Source organism: Garra rufa, chromosome 8, assembly GCF_049309525.1.
Source record: "Garra rufa chromosome 8, GarRuf1.0, whole genome shotgun sequence".
In the NCBI taxonomy this organism is placed as follows: Eukaryota; Metazoa; Chordata; class Actinopteri; order Cypriniformes; family Cyprinidae; genus Garra; species Garra rufa.
In genome coordinates, this window is record NC_133368.1 from 25,047,478 (window position 1) to 25,073,380 (window position 25,903).

Below are 25,903 nucleotides of genomic sequence, written 5' to 3' on the forward strand. Positions count from 1 at the left end.
ATGCCAAAAAATGATTAGGATATTAAGATCATGTTCAGTGAAGATATTTTTGTAAATTTCCTACCATAAATATATCAAAACTTAATTTTTGATTAGTAATATGCATTGCTAAGAACTTCATTTGGCGATTTTCTCAATATTTAGATTTTTCTGCACCCTCAGATTCCAGATGTTCAGATACTTGCATCTCAGCCAAATATTGTCCAATCCACAAACCATACATCAATGGAAATCTTATTTATTCAGCTTTCAGATGATGTATACATTTCAATTTAAAAAATCTGACCCTTATGACTGGTTTTGTGGTCCTGGGTCACATATTAATGCTCCTCTAAAAATAGGTTAGATTAAGCCAACATTGGTGAACCAACATTGGCTGTAACCTACAAAGATGCTTATTACTGGGATAGATTATAAAGTAAACTACACAAATGTGTCATTTAACTGATTTGTGATGAATCAGAGATACACGTTTGGCTGTGGCCCATCCTTTCTGCCAACCATGATAGTGAATGATTCCTCCTGCAAGGACTGTAGCCACAAAAAACACAAGCACAGCCAGACAAACACCACCGAACATCAGCACACGCTCCGTCAGCGTCACCTCATCTACAGACAGACAGAGAATTATTTATAAACTAATTAAACAACACTTTCAAAATAATGATATTGAGATATTAATTCTGATTTGTACTGAGTTTGAAGCCATTGTAAAAAAATATGTGATGCACTTTTTGTAATCTAAACGGCTACACTCTTCAAAATAGGGTTGTTTAGTGGAAGAAACTTCAACATCCATGCAATCTTTCCATTTCCAGAAAGGGTTCTTTGGCACAGTGTGTAATATTGAATACGGCAGTCCAAATTCAAAACAAATTCAATTCCACCCCGCCCTTCTTAGACTTGACAAGGGTTGCCAGATTGAGAACACAAAACAGAAAAGAGTGCAATTGACAATGGAAGGTGACGGGCTGAGTTTTGGTCACATTTTAATACGGTCATAGAGCTACTTTAAGTCAGTAGAAAATGTGATTTCTGATCCAGTTCGTTTGCTCGCTTTCATGGATGCAAAATGCTACGTTTTTCTGCCAACGTATTGGCTTATTAGTCTTTCGTTTCCACATTTTTTGCTTTATATTTTGCATTTATAAAATCACCAGTGTTGCGGAAAGTTACTTTTAAAAGTAATGCATTACCATATTGAGTTACTCCCTAAATAATAACTAATTGCCTTAGTTACTTTTTATGGAAAGTAATGCGTTACGTTACTTTTGGGTTACTTTTTAAATCTGGGCAGGGCTTGCTTGTTTGTTTTTAATATAAAAAGTTCTATTTTTGGCCAATGGAAAAACCTTTTTACACAAAAAGCCTCAGGCTTAGAGAAAAGCAAATTGACGTCTGTACAGTAGACCCGAGAAGAAGAAAAAAAAGTCAGCTCTTCAGCAATAAAAAAAGGAAAACAAATGTTAGATTATCTTGAATAATTTTTGCTTATTAGTATGGATGAATTGGATCATCGAAGGTCGGCAGCAAAGACATTGGTTAATAAAATAGGATTAAATGCATAAAGAATATCTGTATATTTGAAAAAGTAACTCAACTCAACTCAAGTGTCAATTAAAAAGTAATGCGTTACTTTACCACACTCAAAAAAGTTTAGCAGCTGCCTTAAATTTTTAAGTTAAATCAGCTTAAAACTACAAGTTATTTTAACTTATTACAATAAAAATGAGTTGATATAATTTGTGAGTTTAAATGACTTAAGTTGATGTAACTTAAAATTATAAGGCAGCTCATAAACTTAAGTTTTAAGTTGAAACTGGTGAAAACTTTTTACAGTGTTAGTTGAAAAAAGTCTTTTTTTTTCTTGCGTTACTTGCAATGCATTACCCCCAACACTGAAAATCACTATTAAAAAATCATTAAAAACTCACATTTTGTAAAAGTTTTGCTTTTTTATGTATGAAGTAAGGAAAGTCACAAAGTACCTTGAAAAACACAATAATCACTGAATGGTACATTTAGAATAGAGTAGAATATATGCATTGTGTGTTACTGAGTATAAAATACATTTGTCTCTAGTTACTTAGAATCTTGCAGAACTGGCAACCTAGTGTGTCGAAATAGTATTATTATTATTAACTGTAAGTGGGTGGAGTCACACAAACCTAAACAAAAACAGACATTCTGACAAGAAAGACATATTTCAACGATAAACTGGCTGTAGCATTGCTTTATGGAGAAAAAAGTAATAAGCTATGTGAACTTTAAATATCTGCAAATGCATTATGTGTCTTTTATGCTTTAGTAAAAGCACCATTAAAAACTGTTCACTGGGAAACCAAAAAAGTCAGACCAATGAATGTATACACTAATGCTAATACACTAATTTCAGCATTAGAGCTGTAGGAGCAAGAATGATTTCTGCTTTTACAGTACCTGTGATCTCAGCATCCTCTGGCGGCTCTGTGACGGAGTGAACTTTGTCCTCTCTGTCTGTCAGTGTGTCTGAAAATATTTTAAATAGTGTATATGATCACTTGTTCAGACATAAAGACACATTTCAGTATTATTATAACAGTAATCCTCTCCTCAACAACACACATGCTTTCAGGAATCATTCATATCTCATGCAAATACACTGTCTTTTGATTCCACAGAATCCAATCCACAAAAGGTTTTTGATAGTGGAAATTTTTTATAGATGATTTAATTGTTCTTAAAGGGGTCATTGGATGCAAAACTAACTTTTATATGTTGTTTGAACATTAATGTGTGTTGGCAGTTTGTGCACACAACCACCCTACAATGATAATAATCCACTCAGTGTTTTTTTTTTTTTAATCTTTAAAAGTAATATCTCCTTTTTAAAATCAGGTCATTCTCAGCTTCTTGTGGGTGTGACGACACACAGACAGAGGCCCCTCCCACAATAGTTGATTGACATGAGCGCTTTACCTTAGCCCCGCCCTCACTGAGCTGAAACAGTACGACTCTGATCGCCATTGTGTGACTCAGGTGCAGAGGAAGACTCTAATTGAGTGATTGAGGTGTTCTGTTGTTGGATGTAATAATGAACATAGCAGTCGTCATTTACTACCGACATCTGAGCCGCTGAAGACACAGAGGATTAACGTTACTTTAGTTTTTAAAGTAAAGCGCCGATCCTAATCTACATATGTGTCTATGTCCGTGCTAATCATTCTTGATGCAGTTTCACCCAAGTTTTTAGTTGGTAACTTTGCCACTAAACGTAGATAAATGCGGCTAAAGTAAACATTACGGCTCATCATCCTAGGCGGCGAGAGGCGGGGCGAGCAGAGCTCATTTGCATTTAAAGGGCCCATGCAATAAAATGAGTTGATATATTGCAGAGCTGATTTTGAAAAGGTAAAAGGGTGTTTTTTAACACTACTACTGAGAAATTTTAATCAAAGTGTATTATAGACTTTTCATTAAGACCCTAAAGAATCATATGAACTTGTGGAAAATGGGCATCTGATGACCCCTTTAAAGAGGCGTTTAGCCTCGAAACGTGCCAACATGCACATTATTAAGAAAGGCCATTCACAAATTTTCATAAAATAAAAATATACTCACTACTGCTGTGGGTGAAGCTGCATCAGCAACGATTCGCACAAACATAGACGCATTTGTAGATCTGATCGGCGCTTTCCTTTCAAAAACAAAAGTAACGTTTTCCTCTGCATCTTCAGTACATGATGACTGCTATGTTCATTATTACATCCAACAACAGACCTCAATCGCTCAATCGGAGACATTCTTGTTTTCCACAATGGCAATCAGAGTCGGACTGTTTCAGCTCGGTGAGGGCGGGGCTAAGGTAAAGCGCTCATGTCAATCAACTATCGTGGGAGGGGCCTCTGTCTGTGTTTCGTTAACACCCACAAGAAGCTGAGAATGACCTGATTTTAAAAAGAGGATATTACTTTTAAAGCTTAAAAAAATACCACTGGGTGGATTTTATCATTGTAGAGTGGTTGTGTACACAAACTGCCAACACACATTAATGTTCAAACAACATGAAAAAGTTAGTTTTGCATCCGACCCCTTTAACACTAAAAAAACAATGGTTCTTTTAAGAGCTGGTCACTAGAAGGTTCTTTGGGGAAACAAAAATGGTTCTTATGGCATTACAGTGAAAACACATTTTGGGACCTTCATTTTTATGAGTGTAATATTAGTGATAATTAAAGTAAATTGAGCAAGAGTTAAATATTTTACTAAAGAATCCTCACATTGACATCATTATGAAGATTTAAAAGAAATTGAAAGGTCAGCAGTACTAACCCGCGATCTGTAGTCTGACGGGTTTGTCGAAGTGCATTTCTGAAGATTTTGTTCCACAGAAATAAAGACCTGAATCTGACTCCGTTAGTCCAGAAATAGCTAGCGTCACTGTGCTGATCCCCACATCTGCATTAACTTTGAGTCGACTCCTATTCTGATTGTATGTAACTAGAAGTTTTCTTCCCGCTACACTGCTGGCTGTGGCAGACATCAGTAGCTTTAGTTGTCCAGATTCTGGTGATACCAGGAGATTTCATATTTGTTGGTCATGCTGCAGTTCAGACGGATGTTTTCGTTCAGCTGGACTCGTAAAATACTCCCATCATGTTCTGAAACATCTGGAATAAAATCATAAACTGATCATTGCAAATGGTTTAGATAAAAGCATGTATAAAGTTAAAAAGGTCAATAATGTTTAATCATAAAGTAGAATAAATTTACCGCTGGAAGTGATCTGAATCATCCTGCATGAAAACACACAGAAGAACATGACCTTCTCCATTGTGTCTGTCATTCGTAAAGGTGTTTGTCATCAAACTACAGGTTTCAATGCAAAGCGCTGACACTTAAACCACAAAATGTTTCCATTTCCTTTGTTAAATAAAGCTTACCTTGCTTCTTACAGCTGTGGTTTATTAAGCTACACTTTGCAATGCTATATTTAAAAATATAATTTTTTGTATGTATAATTGGATGTGTTCTACATGTGCTTTAAGGTAACTTTATGTGTGCATACGCTTTGAAACTAATATTTGCCACACCTGTCAATGACTGGTTACTTCCGAAAAATGATCATATCTTATACTGACTGTTTGTACACTATTTAATTGAAAACAGGCAGAACAAATATAATCTAAATGTATGTATTTTCCATTAAATAATAATAATTACCCTTTTAACAATAATTAAAAATTATACAGTTAATATCTGTATAACAGTGAACTGTAAACTAATTTATAATTCTAATAATTTTCCGGTAAAAGTGTTGCATTATTGCTGTATAATGTACAGCTTCTTCTGCATTTTCTTTTTGTTAAGAAAACAAGTGAACAAAATAATCTGTGAAGACAATATTAAAATATATAAATATTTATTATAAATATTTATAAAAACACAGATCAAATGTGGAATAATTTTTTTAAAATGCAAAAGCGATATATAAAGTATAAAACGTCCTTTATAGCTTTATTATCTTAAGACATAAAAAGGAGAGAAGCATATAAACTTGCAAATGGTTAATTAATGATATAAAAATCGGAATTCATAAAAACATGCATTTTACAGCAGACTCTCCTATCAAGAACAATGGTCCCTTTAATGCATTTGTGATCATAAAGGCCTGCTGGTCTGAGAAAGTCCATTGTTCTGAATTGTAGTTTGAGGGGTTAATGCTGTGTGTGCATGGAGATAATTCATGGATGGTAAAGAGGAGTATTTCTTTGGCACTAGTAGCTGCCGTGTCTATATGTGCCATTATCTTGGTCCCTCAAGGTGGAAGATGATGAGCCAAAAAGCAAAAGGCCAGCAAGATCAGGATCTTGTCAGTGTGTTTATCAGCACCGCTTTGACCTGGAAAAGAACCAGAATTTGCATGAATTCCTGCACCAAGTTAAATTCTATCATTGGCTAGGATTTATGTGCACTATTAAAGGGATAGTTCACCCAAAAATAAAAATTTGTTGTTTATCTGTTTAACCCCAGGGCATCCAAGATGTAGGTGACTTTGTTTCTTCAGCAGAACACAAACAAAGATTTTGTACTAAAAACAGTCTGTCAGTCATATAATGGCAGTGGATGGGCACCAGACCTTTAAAAGTAAAAAAAAAACATGCACAGACAAATCCAAATTACACCCTGCGGCTCGTGACGATACATTGATGTCCTAAGACACGAAACGATTTGTTTTTGTGAGAAACTGAACAGTATTTATATATTTTTTTCCCTTTGATACACAGCCACGTCTATCTGTCCTGAGCACGAGTTTAGCATCCGGTTCGTTACACGTGAACGCGCTCTGGCGTAGTATACGCAAACGCCGGAAGCCATCTGTCGTGTGTAAATGACACTCATTGTTTCCACAGTGCACAGAGATTGTGGGTGTAGCGCAGTGTTGTTTTTGACAACCATCTTAGATTTCGTCTTAGTCTTAGTCTTTTGGACTAAAATGCTTATTAGTTTTAGTCAAATTTTAGTCGACGAAGTCAAAAAGGTTTTAGTCAAAAAAAAAGGGGGAAAAGTAGTCTTTTAACAAATTAATGTAGGTCAGTAAGTATTTTGCTGTTGGGTAGTGTCACTTATAAGTTCTGAAAATAGCAGATCTATAGTTCAACACATTGTGAGCTTCCGGATCGACTATTTTCACCAATAATTACAATAAAGAAGGAATGGTTTTAGACATAAAAGACATATATTTGAAATAATGTGCAAACTGCCGCCATCATGGTTAATCGTCTGTCTGTCTGAGGGACAACAATGTGACGTGTTGAGGGTAACCAAACAAGGATAGAATGCTAAAACGGCTTGCCATACTAGTATGGCAAATATTTAATGCTAATACGGCTTGCCATAGCGGCAGATACTTTTTAGGTTGTAATTGGCATGCACAATAAGCAGAAATGTTGTGCATTTTAAACGTCTGACGGACCACCCACTAACATTTTCGTCTATTCTCGTCTCGTCAACGAAACCTCACACACGTCTCGTCATGTTTTAGTCATCAACGAGCCATTTTTATCTCATCGTCGTCTCGTTATCGTCATGAAAAAAAGTTGCGTCAACGAAATGATTTGTTGACGAAAACAACACTGGTGTAGCGGCTATTCAAAATGGTAATAACTTGCGCTTTTCCTGATTGTTCAAACCGATTTAAAGTTAAAAGATTACGATTGCTTGCGCAAACTCATCCAAGACTGTTGACTTTTCACCGATTTCCCCTATACTACACCAGAGACCGCGATGATCTGGATGATGAGCTCGTGCTCAGGATAGAAGGACGTGGCTGTGTATCAAAGGGAAAAAAAATCTATAAATACTGTTCAGTTTCTCACAAAAAAAAACATTGTTTCGTGTCTTAGGACATCAATGTATCGTTACGAGTCGCAGGGTGTAATTTAGATTTGTCTGTGCATTTTTTTTTTTTTTTACTTTTAAAGGTCTGGTGCCCATCCACGTCCATTTTATGACTGATGGACTGCACCGGTTTTAGTACAAAATCTTTGCGTTCTGCTGAAGAAACAAAGTGACCTACATCTTGGATGCCCTGGGGGTAAGCACATAAACATCAGATTTTAATTTTTGGGTGAACGATCCCTTTAATGCTATCATTTCAGTAGATGCATTACTGTGTACTTTGATTTGTTTGCAGGTTCTTTGAACTTTAATTAATGCAAAATGATGAGGTGTTTAGTGGTGGTTTACTTACTTTTCCTGTCTGCTGCGTCTTCTGAAGCACAAACTGTGGAAAGTGTAAGAGAGTGGCTCAATCAATAACTCTTATATAGAATCACATTTATAAAATAACCTAAAGAACAGTTCACTAAAACGATTCATTCACCTTCTTGTTTCTCAGAACAAATAAAACATTAGAACATAATGAGGATGGGTAAACACTGACAAAATATTCAGTTGTGAGTGAACTAGTTCTTTAAGCATGGGTTAGATGGTTTGTGTCCTTACCAGGTTTTAAATTGGATTTGTCAACAAGTAATTCAGGCACTTGATCATCATTATTGGGGTACATTTTCAGCACATACGGTGTGTCCATGTGGAAACAGCCTGGCACTGCACAGTGTCCTCCATCGTACAAACTGGACACATTGTATATTTTGTCATGATCTTCTTGTAAAGGAGGCGTCATATAAACTATTACACTCCTGTGTTTCTTTAGGTCCGGTGCTCCATCGCAAGACAGAGAACACCTGCAATTGCTGGACGTCTCCTGTAGAGGAGTACAACCTGAGGATATAAACAATAGATTTTTTTTTCTATAAAACACAAAACAGCTGACATCAAAAGCACTGCAGACATGAAATACTCACTTGCACAGACAATGACGGATGACAGGAAAATCAGTGGTTTGGTCCTGAGGAGAACAGAAAAAGGGCTGATTATGTAGATCTGCATGCACTACATGATCATTTAATTAATAAGTTAATAATTTTCCAGAGTTACACATCCAGAACTCCAAACATAACTCAGTTCAGTCTTCACAAGGAGAAAGAATGCAAAAACTGGTTTACAATAGACTTTTTATTGATTGTTTCAATAATACTGGAGTTGCTTCATTTTTAGCCTGCGTAACTACTACCCGGTCAATTGATTGTTAATTGCTATATTACATTATACATTATATATTTACCCGATTCAGCTCTGCCGTCTCACCTTAAAAGACTTAAATATCTAAATATTTCAGTGTTTTCACCCCAAAATGCATCAATGTAAATATAATCGATTCTGTGAGTAAATTTAGGATTTTGAATTTGTGAAAAAACAGGATTTGTGTTTGTTGTCGCTGTGTGTAAATACATAAATGCATAAATAAATAAATGCATTGTTGCTGTGAATAAATACATAAATGCATAAATAAATTAATTAATAAATACATGAATGAATAAATAAATAAATGCTGAAATAAATAAATAAATGCAGATATGCATAAATAAATAATTTTGTCAACACTGTAATACTACATACTACATTTATTTCTGTATTTCTACATTTATTTATTTTCATATTTATTTCTGTATTTCTACATTTATTTATTCATTAATTTATTTATTTATGTATTTCCGCATTTATTTATTTATACTTAAGTCATTTTTCGTCCTCAATACTTAATATCCTATTGATTTTTGGCATATAAGCAAAATCGATTATTTTTGGGCTATTGCTACAAATACATCCGTGCTGCTTAAGACATATTAGCATATGGACCAAAACATTTCTGATTTGTGTATTCTTCATGTATGTTAGTCAGCTAGATAAGTTTACATTGCTGATATTTTTCACAACAGCTTACTCTGAAATGAATCTGAGATCTCTGCAACTCAAAAGTTTGTCTGTGGTCAGTCTAATTAATATAATATCTTCTCTCTCATGGTCTCAGGACGTGTGAGTGAACTCAGGATTTTGAATTTGTGAAAAAAAAGAAAAAAAAAACAGGATTCGTGTTTGTTGTTGCTGTGTGCTTCTATGTGTATCCCAAATAAATGAAAAGGAAGCATGTCTTGAATTTCTGTCATTTAATATAGCAACTTAAACTTGCTTTTTAATGTATTTACTTATTTTATTTATTTTTTTATTTACTTCTATGTCTTGTTTTTATAATGCGTTTCGGTTGTATGGCGAACACATTTTCAGTACTGAACCAGGTCAATCATTTTTAACTTTGAGCTCTTGCACTAACGCTAGAAAAACTGCACTACCCAGAATGCATTGCGCAATTGCGTCGTTCATATCATGAGATCCCTAAACTGTAAGTTATGTTAGTTAACTTATTATATTTGTGTTTTGACATGCCTAACAAGAAATATACATACTGCCAAAATAAGGAGCATACAACATGCTTTTGAGCTTTTTTTTTTTTTTTTTTTTAATTACTTACCGGTTAAAACCAAAACGTGACGGCATGATAGCGGCCTTCCCTTCCCTTCTTCTTGTAATAAATGGCTGTTCACTCCTAAAAGAGCATTAAATCCACATACCGTCTTTTGTAACCTAAATATTACCTATTTTGTACAACCACGAAATAAAACGTGATTTTACATTTACTAGCGGACTATGAAAATGAATGAACTGGTACTTTCTGTCGTCACGTGACGCGGAACTGATCTCAGCGCAGGTCACATGATTGAACTGAAACTACAACAACAGCAATAGAAATGTCAGTTCTTCATTTCGCATTTATGTTTATAGTTTAAAACATGTCGACGTCTAAAGTGAATTTTATATTTTCTGTGCTGTTTGTTGTGTTTGGTGCTGCGCTTGGATTCCTGGGAAATGGAGATAAATTTCGACGGAAGGTAACAATGTATAATTGAAACAAACTTGTAAACAATAAAACAAACTTCGTAAAGGTGCAACAACAAATAACATTTACAATGCTGCAAATATTTCATAGACACGGTTTATACGAAGAATTACTTTTACGTTTCGATATTTAATCTAGTCTAAGGACGTGTTTTTTTTTTAATGAAATCAAATGTCATTAATAAAAATACCATTTCATTTCGTGTATATTGAGGCTCATACCAGTTGTTTGGTACTTAATCTAATTAACCATGTTACATGTGCAAAACAATCAACTTTACTATAGTATTTTGTTCAAATCAATGTTTGCCTGTTCTGCTGGTTCTCAGGTTCCTCTTTGTGTTTTTGAAAAATTATACTAGATAAGATTTCAGTATAATTAGTGACATGAACTGCTGTATTATTTGAATCTGAATTTTAGATTAATTTATGTGTACTGTTGTTTCATACACAAGACTTTTAAAACCTATAATATTTTATAAATCTACATTTATCATGTTACTAAATTATTATTGATTGGTGATGATGATGATGATGATGCATCATTCGTTTTAACTAGTTTTTTTAGCTGAACTGATTTACAAATAATGCCACATCATTCTAGAAATCTGACAAGCGATTAATAAACTTTAATTGAAATGTGAAAATGCAGTGATTTAAGTTATATCACTATAATGTATCTCTTTGTAAATATGGCAACTATAAATTCTTTTGCAAACACTTGCAAAACACTTTTGCAAGACGACATATGACCCTGGACCACAAAACCAGTCAAAAGTTTCATTCAAGGTCATTTTTTTTATTATTATTTATATTTATACATTGCCTGCAAGCTGAATAAATAAGCTTTCCATTGATGTAGGTTTGTTAGGATAGGACAATATTTGGCTGAAAATAATACAACTATTTGAAAATCTGGAATGAAGGGTGCAAAAAAATCTAAATATTGAGAAAATTGTCTTTAAAGTTATCCAAATGAAGTTCTTAGCAATGCATATTACTAGTCAGAAATTAAGTTTTGATAAATTTACAGTAGGAAATTTACTAAAATATCTTAATGGAACATGATCTTTACACAATTATGGAGGACGAAAAATGACTTAAGAATAAATAAATAAATGAATAAATGCATAAATAAATTAATAAATGTGGAAATACATAAATAAATAAATAAATAAATAAATAACTAAATGAATAAAAAAAATGCTGAAATAAATAAATGCAGATATTCATAAATAAATAAATAAATAATTCTGTCAAAAGTGTCATTTTTAATTGTGCTATTTTTGTTCCATTAGTGTTATACTACATTTATTTCTGTATTTCTATATTTATTTATTTTTTACATTTATTTATGCATTTCTATATTTATTTATTTCTGTATTTCTGTGTCCGTATGTTAATAAATTAGAAAGTAGAAATGCATAAATACATGTAAAACCAAATAAATGTAGAAATTCAGAAATGAATGTAGTATAACACAAATGGTACAAAAATAGCACAATTAAAACTTACACTTTTGACAGAATTATTTATTTATTTATGCATATCTGCATTTATTTCTTTATTTAAGCATTTATTTATTTATTCATTCATTTATTTATGTATTTCTACATTTATTTATTTATTCATTTATGTATTTATTTATTTTTGTATTTCTACATTTTTTTTGGTTTTACATGTACTTATGCATTTCTACATTTATTCATTTCTGTATTTCTGTGTCCGTATGTTAATAAATTAGAAAAGTAGAAATGCATAAAAACATGTAAAACCAAATAAATGTAGAAATACAGAAATAAATGTAGTATAACACAAATGGTACAAAAATAGCACAATTAAAAAGGACACTTTTGACAGAATTATTTATTTATGCATATCTGCATTTATTTCTTTATTTTAGCATTTATTTATTTATTCATTCATTTAGTTATGTATTTCTACATTTATTTATTTATTCATTTATTTATGTATTTCTAAATTAATTTATGTATTTCCACATTTATTTATTTATTCATTTATGTATTTCTACATTTATTTATTTTTACATTTATTTATGCATTTCTAGTTATTCTAAATTTATTTATTTATGTATTTCTGTGTCCCTGTGTTAAATAAATGCATAAATATATGTAAAAACAAATAAATGTAGAAAAAAAAAATGTAGTATAACACAAAGGGTACAAAAATAGCACAATTAAAATGACACTTTTGACAGAATTCTTTCTTTATTTCTGCATTTATTTCTTTATTTCAGTATTTATTTATTCATTCGTTTAGTTATGTATTTCTACATTTATTTATTTCTGTATTTATTCATTTATTTATTTCTGTATTTCTACATTTATTAATGCATTTCTACATTTATTTATTTATGTATTTCTGTGTCCGTATGTTAACAGGGTAGAAATGTAGAAATGTAGAAATAAATGTAGAAATTCAGAAATAAATGTAGTATAACACAAATGGTACAAAAATAGTACAATTAAAAATGACACTTTTGACAAATTTATTTATTTATGCATATTTATTTATTTATTTCAGCATGTATTTATTTATTCATTTATTTATTTCTGTATTTCTACATTTATTAATGCATTTCTACATTTATTTATTTATGTATTTCTGTGTCCGTATGTTAACAGGGTAGAAATGTAGAAATGTAGAAATAAATGTAGAAATTCAGAAATAAATGTAGTATATCACAAATGGTACAAAATTAGCAGAAATAAAAATTACACTTTTGACAAAATTATTTATTTATTTATGCATATTTGCATTTATTTATTTATATCAGCATGTATTTATTTATTCATTTAGTTATTTATGTATTTCCACATTTATTTATTTATTTTTTATATTATTTATTTATATGCATTTATTTATTTATTTATACTTAAGTCATTTGTCATCCTCCATACTTAATATCCTATTGATTTTTGGCATAGAAGCAAAGTCGATTATTTTTTTGGCTATTACTAAAAATACATCTGTGCTACTTAAGACTGGTTTTGTGGTCCAGGGTCACATATTATATGGACGAAAACGTTTCTCATTTGTTTACACTTCATCTTAGTGAGCTAGATAAGTTTACATTGCTGATATTTTTTCACAACGGCATACTCTGAAATGAATCTGACATCTCTGCAGCTCGAAGGTTTGTCTGTTGTCAGTCTAATATAATATCTTGTCTCTGGTGGTCTCAGGTGTCTGTAGAGCTGAATCCTGGTCTGAAGCCTCCGTCGGTTCTTCCTCCCGATGTGGGTCTGGTTCATGTGCAAGGGCTGGGGCTCAACGACACGCTGCACTTCCTGCTGTGTAATCGTGGAGCTCCGGCGCTGATGCTGGTCCACACCAACAGCACTCAGTCTATAGTGGAGGTGGACTGGCCCTCCTTCATCAACAGGAGTTCAGCCGGCAGCGTCAAAGTGGAGCCGCAGACCAGCATACAGTACAGCAGCGCACTAGTGTTCACCAGAGTAAGTGTCAATGTCCGGCTGTGTAAAAAAGTTGTTGTTTTGCGATTGCAGTATATCTGGACATACTACATGTTGTCCATGTTTTGATTGTCACATGATCTACCAGCATCAAGTGCATCGTGTCACTGCTATTCATAAATCCTCTCTAATGTCCTCATGGGATAGTAAAGTGTCCATTTCATGCACACTTCAGAGTCACACCAGAAATAGTAGGCCATCTGGGTACTTTAGTCTACTCTTTTATGAATCCTGTGAATTCAGGCAAAACCAGTCTTAAGTCGCTGGGGTATATTTGTAGCAATAGCCAAAAATACATTGTATGGGTCAAAATGATTGATTTTTCTTTTATGCCAAAAATCATTAGGAAATTAAGTAAAGATCATGTTCCATGAAGATTTTTTGTAAAATTCCTACTGTAAACATATCAAAATGTAATTTTTTATTAGTAATATGCATTGTTAAGAACTTAATTTGGACAACTTTAAAGGTGATTTTCTCAGTGTTTTGATTTTTTTGCATCCTCAGATTCCAGATTTTCAAATAGATGTATCTCAGCCAAATATTGTCCTATCCTAACAAACCAGACATCAATAGAAAGCTTATTTATTGAGCTTTCATATGCTGTATACATCTCAGTTTTGTAAAATTTAACCTTATGACTGGTTTTGTGGTCCAGGGTCACATATTGTTTTCCGCCTGCTATAGAGTAGGGAAGTATGTGATTTCAGATTTTTTTTCATATCTTTAATAACTTGTAGTAGTCGTAATAATAACAATATTTGTTAATAATAATAATACTGTTAATATTAAAAACAATAATTTGTTATACGATAATACAATTTATTACAAGCACAATCTTGATTTATCTTATCATAACTTGTAGTAATACTTAATAATATTAACATTTATTATAATTAAAAAATATATTTTATTTTTAGAGTCCATTAAAAGCATAATCTTTTATATTTGATTTTTTGAATGTGCTGTCTTATATTTTCGTATAGGAATATTAAATAATATTAACATTTATTATTTTTAGCGTTCACAAGTACACTTTTTATAAAAAAAAACGAATCTATTTTTATTTGATTTATAAATGTGCTGTTTTATAATAACTTGTAGTAGTATGACGTAACTGGTATTATTATGATTATTAGTATTATATATGGTAATAATTATAAAGATAATAGAGTTCACAAATACACTAAATAGTTTATTACAAGCACAATCTTTTCTGTTTGATTTATGATTGTGCTGTCTTGTAATAACTTGTAGTAATACTAAATAATAGTAACCTTTATTATAATTAATAATAATAATAGTCATTATTATTTTTAGTGTTCCAAAGTACACAGTTTTTATTACAAATGTATTTTATTTCTATTTTATTTATTAATGTGCTGTTTTATAATAACTTGTAGTAGTATGAAATAACAATTGTTGTTATTATTATTATTATTAATGATTATTAGCGTTCACAAATACGCTAAATTGTTTATCACAGGCCTAATCTTTTTACTTGAAAGTAACAAAATATTTTTATTTGTATTATTATTGACATTTTTAATAAAATGTGCTTGTTCTAACTTGTAGTTATACTAAATAAAAGTAACCTGTATTACAATTGATAATGATAGTAGTAATTTATTATAGTTATTATTATTATATAGCATTCACAAGTACAGTATTTTATTACAGACACATTTTATTTTTATTTAATTTATAAATGTGCTGTTTTATTATAACTTGTAGTATGAAATAATAACAACTATTATTATTATTATTAATGACATTGTTAATAATAATTATCATTGCTAGAGTTCACAAATATGCTAAATTGTAATAATAATAGCATGTATTAATAATTATTATTGTTATTGTTATTTAAAAGTTTACAAATATGCAAGCCTAATCTTTGTTTATACATAAATGTGCTGTCTTATAATAACTTGTAGTAATACTAAATAATAATAATAATAATAATAATGTATTATTTTTCGGAAAAATAATAAAATGTAGTATTTTTCAGAATAATACTAACAATAATAATAAAATGTGTTATTATAAATAACAGTACTTTTAAATATTATTATTAATATTACAAGCCTAATCTTTTTTTTTTATTCATAAATATGCTGTTTTATTATAACTTGCAGTAATTATAATAATACATTTTTACAAATTTTACAAAACACAAAATTGTCCTTGCCATTGTGTTTTTGGGAGAGTGATGGCTTTACAGACAGATAAAACAGACAAAAAAAAAACATGAAAACACTGCTGTGTTTGTTTGTCAGGTGTGGGAGTACGATGACGTCAATGACACCGCCGACCCACATCAGACCTCAGAGTCCGCCTTTTACCCTCCATACGAGCTCCAGAACTTCATCTGGTTCAGCCTGAACGCCACCTTTGACCAGACGGATCACACGGTAACATTATGCGGCGGCGAGAAAACAGAGAGTTTCCTCAACGGCTCCCTCTGTCTGCAGGTCAGCAGAACTACAGTAGCAAACAAACAACAGGTTATGTTCAGATGGAGTATAACTCATGTGTGTGATTCTGTCATCAGTTCTCAGCGTTTGAGTCGGAGGGTCGTGAAAAAGCCTGGCCGAGTCTGCTTCACAACGCCAACTCCTCACAGCTGCGCGTCTGGCTGAACGGCGTGACGCCGCGAGGAAACGACTCCAGATTCGCTCTGGAGTTTCAGACTGTAGGTGAATCTGGATTCGAGGGGCGAGTGGACATCCGCAGCTCCATAGATGATGAGTACACACCCTCCATCTTTAAGGTGAGAACTACAGCAAACATTGAATTTAGGGGGAACAGTACTAATCACACGATTCAGTTTGATAAACGATACTCATCTCACTTAGGGATGCAACGAATGTTCGCAACTGAAATTATTCCAACACCGAAAGAGCTTTTTTGCTATTTTTAGCTGAATAATTCCGTTTGCCGAAGGGAAAAGGCCCAATAAATTATACTGAATAATAATGTGATGCGATCAAATTTGTGTTGTTTTTGACACCCATCTTAGATTTAGTCTTAGTCTTTTGGACTAAAATGCTTATTAGTTTTAGTCAAATTTTAGTCACTTCTATATGTGATAGTTTTAGTCCAATTTTAGTCGACGAAAAGTCAAAAAGGTTTTAGTCTAGTTTTAGTCAAAAAAAAGGGGAAAAAGTCTTTTAACAAATTAATGTAGGTCAGTAAGTGTTTTGCTGTTTGGTAGTGTCACTTATAAGTTCTGAAAATAGCAGATCTATAGTTCAACACAATGTGAGCTTCCGGATCGACTATTTTCACCAATAATTACAATAGTGAAGGAATGGTTTTAGACATAAAAGACATATATTTGAAATACACCCATAGGTCCTCTCGCCATCATGGTTAATCGTCTGTCTGTCTGAGTGACAACAATGTGATGTGTTGAGCGTAACCAAACAAGGATAGAATGCTAAAATGGCTTGCCATACTAGTATGGCAAAGAGTATTTCATGCTAAAACGGCTTGCCATACTAGTATGGCAAAGAGTATTTAATGCTAAAACGGCTTGCCATACTAGTATGGCAAAGAGTATTTCATGCTAAAACGGCTTGCCATACTAGTATAGCAAAGAGTATTTCATGCTAAAACGGCTTGCCATACTAGTATGGCAAAGAGTATTTCATGCTAAAACGGCTTGCCATACTAGTATAGCAAAGAGTATTTCATGCTAAAACGGCTTGCCATACTAGTATGGCAAAGAGTATTTCATGCTAAAACGGCTTGCCATACTAGTATGGCAAAGAGTATTTCATGCTAAAACGGCTTGCCATACTAGTATGGCAAAGAGTATTTCATGCTAAAACGGCTTGCCATACTAGTATAGCAAAGAGTATTTCATGCTAAAACGGCTTGCCATACTAGTATAGCAAAGAGTATTTCATGCTAAAACGGCTTGCCATACTAGTATGGCAAAGAGTATTTCATGCTAAAACGGCTTGCCATACTAGTATGGCAAAGAGTATTTCATGCTAAAACGGCTTGCCATACTAGTATAGCAAAGAGTATTTCATGCTAAAACGGCTTGCCATACTAGTATGGCAAAGAGTATTTCATGCTAAAACAGCTTGCCATACTAGTATGGCAAAGAGTATTTCATGCTAAAACGGCTTGCCATACTAGTATGGCAAAGAGTATTTCATGCTAAAACGGCTTGCCATACTAGTATAGCAAAGAGTATTTCATGCTAAAACGGCTTGCCATAGCGGCAGATCCTTTTTCGGTTTTAATTGGCATGCACAATAAGCGGAAATGTCATGCATTTTAAACGTCTGACGGACCACCCACTAACATTTTCGGCTATTCTCGTCTCGTCAACGAAAACTCACACACGTCTCGTCATGTTTTAGTCATCAACGAGCCATTTTTATCTCATCACCGTCTCATTATCGTCATGAAAAAAAGTGGCGTCAACTAAATGATTTTACGAAAACAACACTGGATCAAATAAAGATGCGCACTAATGCTGCAAACATGTGGGCAGTGTGGAAGCATTTTAAACTGTCAGAGAAAGACGCAAAAATCATTACAAGCACAGACAACGAGAGTCAGTTTAGTGTCGCATCGCATGTCTTCCATGAGAAGAGAAAGGGCTGGTTGTTGCTGGTTACTGTATGATGACTGAAATCATCCTTTAGTAAATTACAGAACGTTATTTTGTCTAATACATGCACTAATTGTATTTATTCTGACAGCGCCAGGGTTCAGAGTCCAAAGTTTGAGGAGAATCTGTGTTATGAGAACCATTCATAAATCTGCAGCTGTCAGCAAAAAGTAGTACTGAGGTCTTGTGGTTTTCCGCCAAAATAAAAGTCAACATTTAATAAATGTTAGTATTGTGATTTGACTGTTGTTCTGTCAAGTAAAATAAAGTAAGACAAAAATAATGATAACAATCATTACAACAGCTCTGTTAATGCATGTATTATAACTTTCTCCTAGGCTGCATTTATTTGTACATTACAAACACATGCCTGATTCACGAAGGGGGTCTTAAAATGGCCAAAGAATATTATTTTACTAGCTTATTAATTTGAAGTTAAATTGTGCTTTGTTGGTAGGATATAATGTCTTCTAGAATGTTAAGTAAATACTCATTACTACGAATCTACACTCCCTTTAGAAGTTCCTCTAGAGAAAGACGCCTCATTGTACCACCACAGAGAGGCATTAAATCACTTTCCAGAACATTCTAGTTCAATGTTCCTGCCTGGTGGAATGATCTTCCCACCCCTATCCGGATTGCAGACTCCTTAACAGCTTTCAAGTGACTGCTGAAAACCCATCTCTTTCGACACTTTCGACACTCTATAAAAAAAATAATAATAATAATAATAATTCTCCTCTCTTCTTGATTTTCCCCTTCTAGCCTGCACTCTTCTAACAATGCCTGATATATGGTATTTTTGAGCACTTCCTATTAGGTCAGGGCGATATGGTCAAAAAATGTTATCACGATATAAATAGCAAAATTTGCGATAACGATATAACTGACGATATAATTGACGCTAGACAAAATACTTCAAAACTGCACAACTTTATTGGTGCAAATAAAAGAAAAGAACGTGCTTTTACAGCTTTGTTGTACTCCAGTAAGTGCTTTTGCTTCAAATGTTGAAACAGGTTAGTGGTGTACGGGTCGCTAGCCAACATTACTTTTTTGCCGGTACTACTTTGTGTAATAATGAAAACATTTATTTCAGTGAAAAAATAAGTCCAAAACTCTCTATTTTAACATTTTGAACAATAGGGCTCTACAATCTTTTGCTTTTTTATTTATTATTTTTATTATTATTATTTTTTTTTTAGAAATTCTTGTGTGTTTTAATTTTTCTGGTAATCAAATGAAAGGATAAACATAAATTTATTTTTAATCAAATGAAAAATAAACCCTTTTATTTTTTGGCAAACAAACAGGTTTACTGTTAAAATCAATACATGGAAGAAAAATTATATTCAGTTTAAAACGTTTAAATAATAATTGTAGTATTTTTTTCTACAATTAAGTGGTTGATCTTGTTGTAACATTTATTTTTATCATATACCGGTATATTGTTTTATGTCAATTATTTAAATGGGAATATATAAACTCCTACATTATATTGTACAAAAGTAATACAAGACTAATATTGTTCTGTTACATGTTAAACTGTACTTTTATTTTGACAGGTTGCCTCGAAGTTTCTGTGTGTACAGTATGATATGATGCTAGTTTTCTGAAATGAAACGGTAAAAGTGACACTAACAGCAGCTTTAGAGATTGAGTTTATCTGTTCATGTGAGATGCAAATGTGACCCTGGACACATAAGGTTAAATTTTACAAAACTGAGATATATACATCATATGAAAGCTCAATAAATAAGCTTTCTATTTATATAAGGTTTGTTAGGACAGGACAATATTTGGCCGAGATGCATCTATTTGAAAATCTGGAATCTGAGGGTTCAAAAAAATCTAAATGCTGAGAAAATCACCTTTAAAGTTGTCCAAATTAAGTTCTTAACAATGCATATTACTAACTAATCTTAAATTACATTTTGATATATTTATAGTAGGAATTTTACAAACAATCTTCATGGAACATGATCTTTACTTAATTTCCTAATGATTTTTGACATAAAAGAAAAATCTATAATATTGACCCATACAATGTATTTTTGGCTATTGCTATAAATATACCCCAGCGACTTAAGACTGGTTTTGTGCTCCAGGGTCACAAATGCCAAAAATTAGTGGGAACGTCACGTGTGCTTCAGTATGTGCATATTAAAAAAAAACACGTCTCCGCCATTCATGCATACAGAGGCAAACGGAACATGCAGGATTCATATTGAAACGGCCTTTTTGCATTTCAGTTTTCACAGACACTAGTCCATATCGCGATTTGAATAAAGTTACGCGACCATGTAGAGACAGAAATATGACATGCCTTCGTGTAAATAAGATAAATAACATAAGGCAGTTTAGTTTGTTTAATAAAAGAACAATGTATAGACCTGTTCTATAGGAAAGATAACCTTAAATGACTTCTATTTTGATCTGGCGCTATATCGAAAATAAAATGAACTTGACGTTCAAGGGGGGCGGGGAGTGCCGTTGGGGGGGGGCGAGCCGCCCCCCTAAGATAATGGTAGGGGAAACACTGCATATTTTGCAAAAAATAGTGTTCTGCCGTGTATCTGACGGGCGAAAACCAAACCAGTTCCACAACACGGATGTTGCACCTTTTTTGCAAACCAATTCTGGTTCACATGTGTTAGTCAATGCTCCTCTTGTGCATGCTGCCTCCTCGGTCGCCGCCATGCTTCTCGGTTCTCGCTCCATGTGCGACTGCATGAAAAGTCCAAGCTCTATCGCGATATGTCAATTTCATATCGTACCATAACATTACACCGGTATTACCTTGAAAGGTATGATATGGCCCAGCCCAACTTTCTATGTTGATCTGCCTCCTTAGGATGAATCACTTGTTGTGTTCCCAATTGTAAGTCGCTTTGGATAAAAGCGTCTGCTAAATGAATAAATGTAAATGTAAATATTTTTAAATTGTTTTGTAATTGATTTTTTATTTTTTTGCATACTAAAGTATTCAGTATTTCAGCACTGTTTTTTTCTTTTTCTTTTGTATCTTTTTTCTGTTGTATTTTGTGCCAAAATCGACCAGATATGGCTGTGGCTGTATTTCGGCACGCTGTGATTATCTATGGTATACAGCCATATATCTCACGTCTACTCTGCTTTGGATAAAAGCATAAATACATAAATGTAAATGTGAAATCTGGTCTTAATTGTGTTGAGTTGATTGCTGTGAGTGTTTTAATCGAGCATTTGTCCTGTTTCTTCTGTCAGGTGTCTGAGTGGGTGTCGTTTCCAGTCAACAGAAGCGGTGTGTGGGGTTATAACCAGTGGAAACCCGTGGCGTATCGTAAAGCCGATCCGGCGTTTGAGGACGCTACACCCTGCAAACACTCTGAGCTTGTGTCCGTGAACCAGATCCCTCAGTCCAGTCTGGTTCAGGCGTATTTCACAGATGATCCTCAGATTTACGGACTGAACATCAGCTTCGGCATCGCTAAAGACCCAGTCTTTTACAGTGCCACCAAATACGTCAGCTGGTGAGTGTGATGAGCTTATTTGACTTTGTTTATCAGGAACATTAAAGACTGAACTGAGAAGATTAATAAAGTAAAGCTGTGAGGGATAGAGGTGCACTGTAAAAAGTGTTAACCTGCAGTTACTACCTTAAAGAGCTATTTCTGCTGGTAGTAATTCATGTATATACATTGGTTCCGTGATGTTAAAATTAAAAACAGTTTGTTTAGATGTTGCCTAAATGTTATTTTTGGTTCATCTTTTTTTGTTGTTTTTTTTGCTTCTTTTTTGTGTCTCTTTGTCCCAACTGTGCCACCTTTGTAGTTAAATTCACTAATTACAATTGTGAACCTTTTCTTTATGTTTTTCTTTATTTTTAAAGTAAGGTTTAGAAGTTTGTTTGTCATTTTGCATATATATATATATATATATACTTTTTGTTGAACATTCACTTTTTGTCCCATTTGGTCCATTTTCCAAATTGTTATAAAAAAAACAAAATACTGAAGCTATGTTAATATTTTTTTCCAATATTTAAGTTCATTAATTGTATTTTTATGTTGTCTTTTTAAAAACTTTGTTTAAAAAGATACTTTTTCTGTATCTGTATTTTCTGTTGCATATGTTAGGTAAAATAAAGTATAATTAAAAAATTAAAAAATAAACAATAAAAATGTACTGACCCCGAACTTTTGAACGGTAGTGTGTATATATATATATATATATATATATATATATATATTGGTTAAATGATGCTAGAATAGAAACAGTTATTCTAGATGGTGCCATTTTTGTACAGTCTGTCCAGATTCACTGTATTTTTACAAAACAATAGATATATTTTGGGTTAACCCCCCCCCCCCACCCAAACACTTGCTAATCTGAATTTTTTTTTTTTTAATATTACAAATACTTTACATTATTTTTATATTAGAATTGAAAATATTAAGAGCACTGTAAATATTAAATTAATATGACATTTTGTAACGTCATTGATTGTGATTATTATTCTTTTATTTTTTATGGTGTCTTTTAAAAAAAACAAAAACATTTTTTTTTTTGTAAATTCAAAGTTTTGTTGTGAAATGTTAGTAAAGTTACTGTATTTTACTGTAGTTTCATTCATTCATTGCTTGTATTTTCAGGTTGTCTTTTTGAAAACTGATTAAAAATTTTTTTTGTGAAATACATTTTTCTCTGTAGCATATGCTGGGGAAAAATATTTTAAAAAGTACTATAGTACTACTGTGATAAATACAGTTTTTCTTTATTTTCTGTATTTTTTAAAAAAAATAAGGCTTAGAAGTTTGTCATTTATTTGTTTATATACATGTATATAAAAAAAAAATATGTGAACATTATATATATATATATATATATATATATATATATTTTATTTTTTGCCAGTTTTTTATTAAATGTAAAAGCTTGCAGTGAAATTTTAGCAGTTATTTTACTGTAGTTTTATTAATTCATTAATTGTGTTTTTATGTTGTCTTTTTGAAAACTTCGATTAAATACTCTAATACTACTATAATAAATATTATGTTACTTGTTTCCATTAAATAACAGTTTTCCATTAATTGCAGTTGTGACCAACAATAAAGCCTATGTTTTTGCCAACATTTTAAATACTCTTTTACCATAAAGATGTGCAATTTAAAGCACATCTGCTCATATTAAATACCTCAAATACAAAAAAACACCCTCATCTGTCATTGGTCAGTCAAACCGATAGCCCCGCCCCAGATTCACGTGATTGGTCGAGCTAAAAGTTGCTGGGCCAGATAATCGTTTTATAAGCATCAAATAATAAATGACTGACTTATAAAGACTCTGAACATTAAATTGACACACCACAAACCAAATACACACATTAAAACTCAGACTGTGGGCTACTGTGCTGTGAATAATGTTTGACTGAACCCTGAACTCTGCTTTACCCCGCAGGACTGTTTTAGTGGGTATGGGCGAACCTCCAGCCGAATCGTTCTCCACGTTAATCATTGCCATCATAGCAGTTGGACTTGGGACTCCGCTGGTCATCATTATCGTGGGTGGAGTGTTTGTTTGGGTCCGCAAGAGGATGTCACACTCGTCTGGCTACGAGCCAATCAACTGAGACTTTACGGTACAAGCCCCGCCCCAATGCACACACACCTGCCAATCAGAGATGGTTACTGACTCCTAAGAAACACATTACTGACGAATGGATGAGAAAATGAAATATAGCTGACCAGTTACACAGAAAAACTCTCTCTGGATGGGTTTTGATCGAAACGTGTTACATATTGAATTTTTTACACTTGTTCTAAAACCTCATTGGCCAGTCGATCAAACTAAAAAGTGCAAAAGAGTTATGACTTGATTTTTTTGTTTTGTTTTTACGGCATCATTTTTCATACTTGATGTTTGTGCCAAAATCCTGCTTGTAAAATCTATTTAATTGGCCAGATTGATGACATTTTAAAGATTTAAAACATGATTTTCTCTTTAATCCTGCAATCTATGCAAACGCTTTCATATTTAATGGAAACTGCACTGCTGGAGCTTCTCAGGGATTCTCACTGTGTTTAATATGTTGAGTTTTGATGGTTTTAACATAACTGTGGCTTACGGGAGAGTTAATTGTCAAAGGCATTTTGTAAACGTTCATTTGTGGAAGCACTCTGAAATCTTTCCTTTTGTTGTTGTTGCCGTCAGTGATTTATAAAATGTAAATATGAGTTTGAAAAATTCTTTTTCGCTATATAAATTTATTCAACACCTTCTGACATATTGTGCCTCATTTATTCATAAACATTTGAACATTATATACAGGTAAAACTTCTGGTTCTAGACACAAGACTGTATTGTGATAAGCATTAGTAAACATATGAGGAATATGGCTCTAATTAGTGAAATATCAGCATGACGCATTAAATCAGATTCATATATTTTTTGGTTAATCATTTAATTTTTCCTAGACACTTGCAAATCTGTAAGGAAAATAATAAAATATTATAAATATATTTCAAGTACTTTTGAATATTAAAATGAAAAATATTCAATAAATGATTCTACTTTGTATTTGGTCTAATTGTCCAACTGAGTGATATTGTAATGTATTTGAATGTTTTACAAATTTTTCCATTTTTTTTTTTTTTCAAGTAAAGCAGAAGTTTGTTGTTTTACTATTTTGTTATTTTTCGTTAATTATTTCCTTTACTCCATATTTTTAAAACTGTTAGAAAATGATACGATATTGAACATGTCTAAAATACATAAAAATATTACAAAGTACTATATATATTAAATGCATAACAATTTTATTTTAAAGTAAAGTTTTAGTAAAGCAATATTAATTTCAATGTAGCCATTTTGCAAATATTCTTCTGATTTTTTCCCCATTAAAATTCATATATAAATGTCTCTCTTCAAACAATTTAACATGTACTTATTAGAGTATTGCAACAATGTAAATAATGTTTAAAAGTTAAGAAACCTGTTACATTTCTATTTAATAATTTATTTTTTAATCCTCGATGTAACGTAATTAGTAATTTTAATAGTATTTAAATAAAGACAATGTTACATTAACTTTTTATAGTCTTAAAAGTAGCATTTTTATAAGAAACGAGAAACATTTGAACAGTAGAAATAATCAAACTATTAAGGGCAGTACAGCTATAAAAACAAAACAAAAAAAAAGAAAAAGTATACACAAATACAAATCTCTTAAGAAAATGAACCATGGTTTTACTATAGTAAAAGTGTAGTATACTTCAGTAGTAATACTTTGCATGTGCTTCACTTATTTTGTTAGTATATTTGTATTTATCTATCTCTTTTTTGTTCAATTTGAAATAGTAGATATTGTTTAATAAGTGAGACTTTTGATTGAAGTCCTTGAAAATAAAAAAGGAGTGTTTGAAAGTCTTGAAATTTCATTTTACAGTATCTCTAT

At 32.3% G+C, this 25,903-nt stretch overlaps 1 protein-coding gene across 1 annotated transcript; it reads left to right on the forward strand.

Moving 5' to 3' along the window:
- Positions 1–10,164: 10,164 nt before the first annotated feature.
- Positions 10,165–24,731, forward strand: LOC141341050 (glycosylated lysosomal membrane protein-like). Its single transcript, XM_073846192.1, has 6 exons — positions 10,165–10,331; positions 13,545–13,817; positions 16,115–16,309; positions 16,390–16,608; positions 21,715–21,980; positions 23,908–24,731. Exons 1-6 carry the CDS (start codon positions 10,233–10,235, stop codon positions 24,077–24,079), a joined length of 1,224 nt encoding a protein of 407 aa, XP_073702293.1. The 5' UTR covers positions 10,165–10,232; the 3' UTR covers positions 24,080–24,731.
- Positions 24,732–25,903: the final 1,172 nt, after the last annotated feature.

Excerpts from the sequence above, each read along its gene's own strand:
- LOC141341050 (XM_073846192.1), top strand. The coding sequence starts at position 10,233 with ATGTCGACGTCTAAAGTGAATTTTATATTTTCTGTGCTGTTTGTTGTG. Across the intron at positions 13,818-16,114 it reads GCGCACTAGTGTTCACCAGA|GTGTGGGAGTACGATGACGT; the intron begins GTAAGTGTCAAT and ends TTTGTTTGTCAG. Across the intron at positions 21,981-23,907 it reads GCCACCAAATACGTCAGCTG|GACTGTTTTAGTGGGTATGG; the intron begins GTGAGTGTGATG and ends TTTACCCCGCAG.